Below are 2500 nucleotides of genomic sequence, written 5' to 3' on the forward strand. Positions count from 1 at the left end.
GAAAAAGTTTAAAGGGAGCTGCTATTATTATGACAAGAAGGGTCATGCTGTTAAAGACTATAGAAAGAAGCTGACTGACGAGAAGAATGACACCTTGAAGTCTTCATGGAAGGGAAAGGAATCAGTCACAACAATGTCGAGACTGAGCTTGAACTTTGGGTCGCCATTGAAGAGATATGTTCCTTTGCTTAGGCTCCAGCTGTTGATGATTCATGGATTTTGGATAGTGGAGCATCCCAACACATGACAGTCAAAAGGGATGGTATAGTTCCTAGAAGCCTCTCTATAGGAACACATCAATGTTATTGTTGGGAATAATGCTAAATGTCTAGCCGAAGGGTCTGGAACCATATCTTTTGTGGCCGCTACAAGTGAAGAGAAGAAGTTGTCAGATGTGCTCTATGTACCCCAAATAAAGAGAAATCTACTATCAACTTTTTGCAATGACAGGCCGTGGGCTTGAATTACACTTCAAGAAAACTGAAGCAAAAATTCTAGATGCTATTGGCAAGGTAGTCAGCAAAGGAATAAGGCGCAACAATCTCTACGAGTTGAGTGCCCTTTTACAGTGTATGATAAGAGCACAAGCAAGCCACCTTGGATGAAGCCTTAACAAATCCAAAGTGGAAAGCTGCGATGCAGTTTGAGTATAACATCATCATAAAGAATAACACCTGGGAGCTAGCTGACCGACCACTAAACAGAAAGGTAATTAGTACGAAATCGCTTTGGAAAGCTAAGTATACGGCTGATGGCTCACTTAAAAATTAAAAGCTAGGTTGGTTGCACATGGATTTGCATAGGTAGAGGGTTTCGACTGTGATGCTCCCACAGCTCGTATGACAACTATCAGGGTGGTACTTGCCTTGGCTACTCACAAAAAGTGGCCAGTCTTTCACATGGATGTCAAATCAGCATTTCTCAATGGCCATCTCAAGGAGGAGGTATATGTAGCTTAGCCACTAAGTTTTGAGATGCCTAGATCAGAAAACAAAGTTTGCAGGCTGAAGAAGGCATTGTACGGGCTAAAACAGGCCCCAAGGGCATAGCCCCAAGGGCATAGTATCACATGATAGACTATTTTTTTCAAAAAGATTGGGTTTATAAGAAGTGCTTTTGATGCTAACTTGTATGTTATAAAAAGATATGGCAAACAACAGAAAGAGATAGCAAGACAATGGATATGTTGAGCCATCAGTTTGAGATGATAGAGTTGGGTCTTATACATTTCTATTTGGGGATGAATTACACACATAACAACCTCCCCCTCCCTCTCTCGACCCATGTACCCTCCTCTCTCCCTTTTCCCATTCTTGTGTGGTGCACGTAAGTTCATAATTGACAACTACCTAGACAAAATTGACCAATCATGTGTACATTTTTTTCTTGTTAGTTCCCTTTGCCATTGAGGCCATAGTAGTCATCATGACCATTCTTGCTTTGATTATATCTTGCATCAATTAGCAAATGGCCGGTTAGTTTACCTCTCTAAAGGTGAGATGTGAAGATGCACACTATTTCTTTGAACAACCCCAAATAAAAAATTTCACACAAGACATAAACAACTTCGATCCATCCGAAGCCTGAGTGGAGTTTTCCATAGGAGAGACATCACCTGGATTCCATACAATTACCGTCATGAACAGATTCTACTAGGTTTTGACAAGGTTGGTGTAGAGTTTGAATTTTCTTGTTTCAAACCTTGCACTATTTGAAAGGTTGGTGTAGAGTTTGAACTTTCTTGTTTAAAACCTTGCACTATTTGAAATAGGTTGGTGTAGAGTTTGAATTTTCTTGGTGCAAACCTTCCACTAACCCTGGGTCTTGCAACCATTAGAACAATTGCTTGAATAGCTGACGAGCGTCTAGCTCAACTGGCAGAACCCACGATGAGGACCCAGGTTGGATACCTAGGGGCTACACGACGGATGGCAGCACACATGGCACGCACAAATGCACCCTCCTTGAAAAAAAAAGAATAATTGCTTGAGTGGGGCCACTTGGGAGTCTATACATTGTCATTAAACGTAATTAAAGGTAAATAAAAGTATTGACCACTTAAGCCCCCCAAACGAAAAAAAGGGAAAAAAAAGTATGGGGCATGGTGATAGAAGGACACGGCGTTTCAACGTAGGGTGGCAAAGACAGTGGCGGCGCTATTACTATTACACTTCAAACAAAACATAGAAGAGAATGGCGGCGTCAGAGGGCGGCAGCGGCAGCGGCAGCGTGCAGTGTTTGGGGACCTCAGACGAACGCTGCCTATGTGACGGCTGTGTGGAGACAAAGGTAAACCTACTCAGGGAAGCCCCGCCGGATGTGCAGCGCAGCATCTTGGCCCACCTGCAGATCTTCGGCGTCAACTTCGGCATCCCTGACGCTGACGCCGACGCCGACGCTGTCAGCAGCGGCGCCGCCGGCGCTGCAGCGGCGCCCACCAATGCTGGACCCATCGTGACGGCAAACCGGACCGCTACGCCCGCTCCGCCGGTACAGGAGT

The 2500-nt window shown here is 44.4% G+C and overlaps 1 protein-coding gene across 1 annotated transcript in view; it reads left to right on the forward strand.

Moving 5' to 3' along the window:
- Positions 1–2193: 2193 nt before the first annotated feature.
- LOC147640379 (uncharacterized) overlaps positions 2194–2500 on the forward strand; it is a 1538-nt gene continuing 1231 nt past the window's right edge. Inside the window, exon 1 of the mRNA XM_086825215.1 lies at positions 2194–2500. This exon is cut by the window's right edge and continues 254 nt beyond it. Within this exon, the coding sequence (XP_086681341.1) occupies positions 2194–2500 (307 nt within the window).

The sequence above is a fragment of the Cibotium barometz genome, chromosome 3, assembly GCF_041138505.1.
Source record: "Cibotium barometz isolate CiBa-2024 chromosome 3, ASM4113850v1, whole genome shotgun sequence".
Taxonomy (NCBI): Eukaryota; Viridiplantae; Streptophyta; class Polypodiopsida; order Cyatheales; family Cibotiaceae; genus Cibotium; species Cibotium barometz.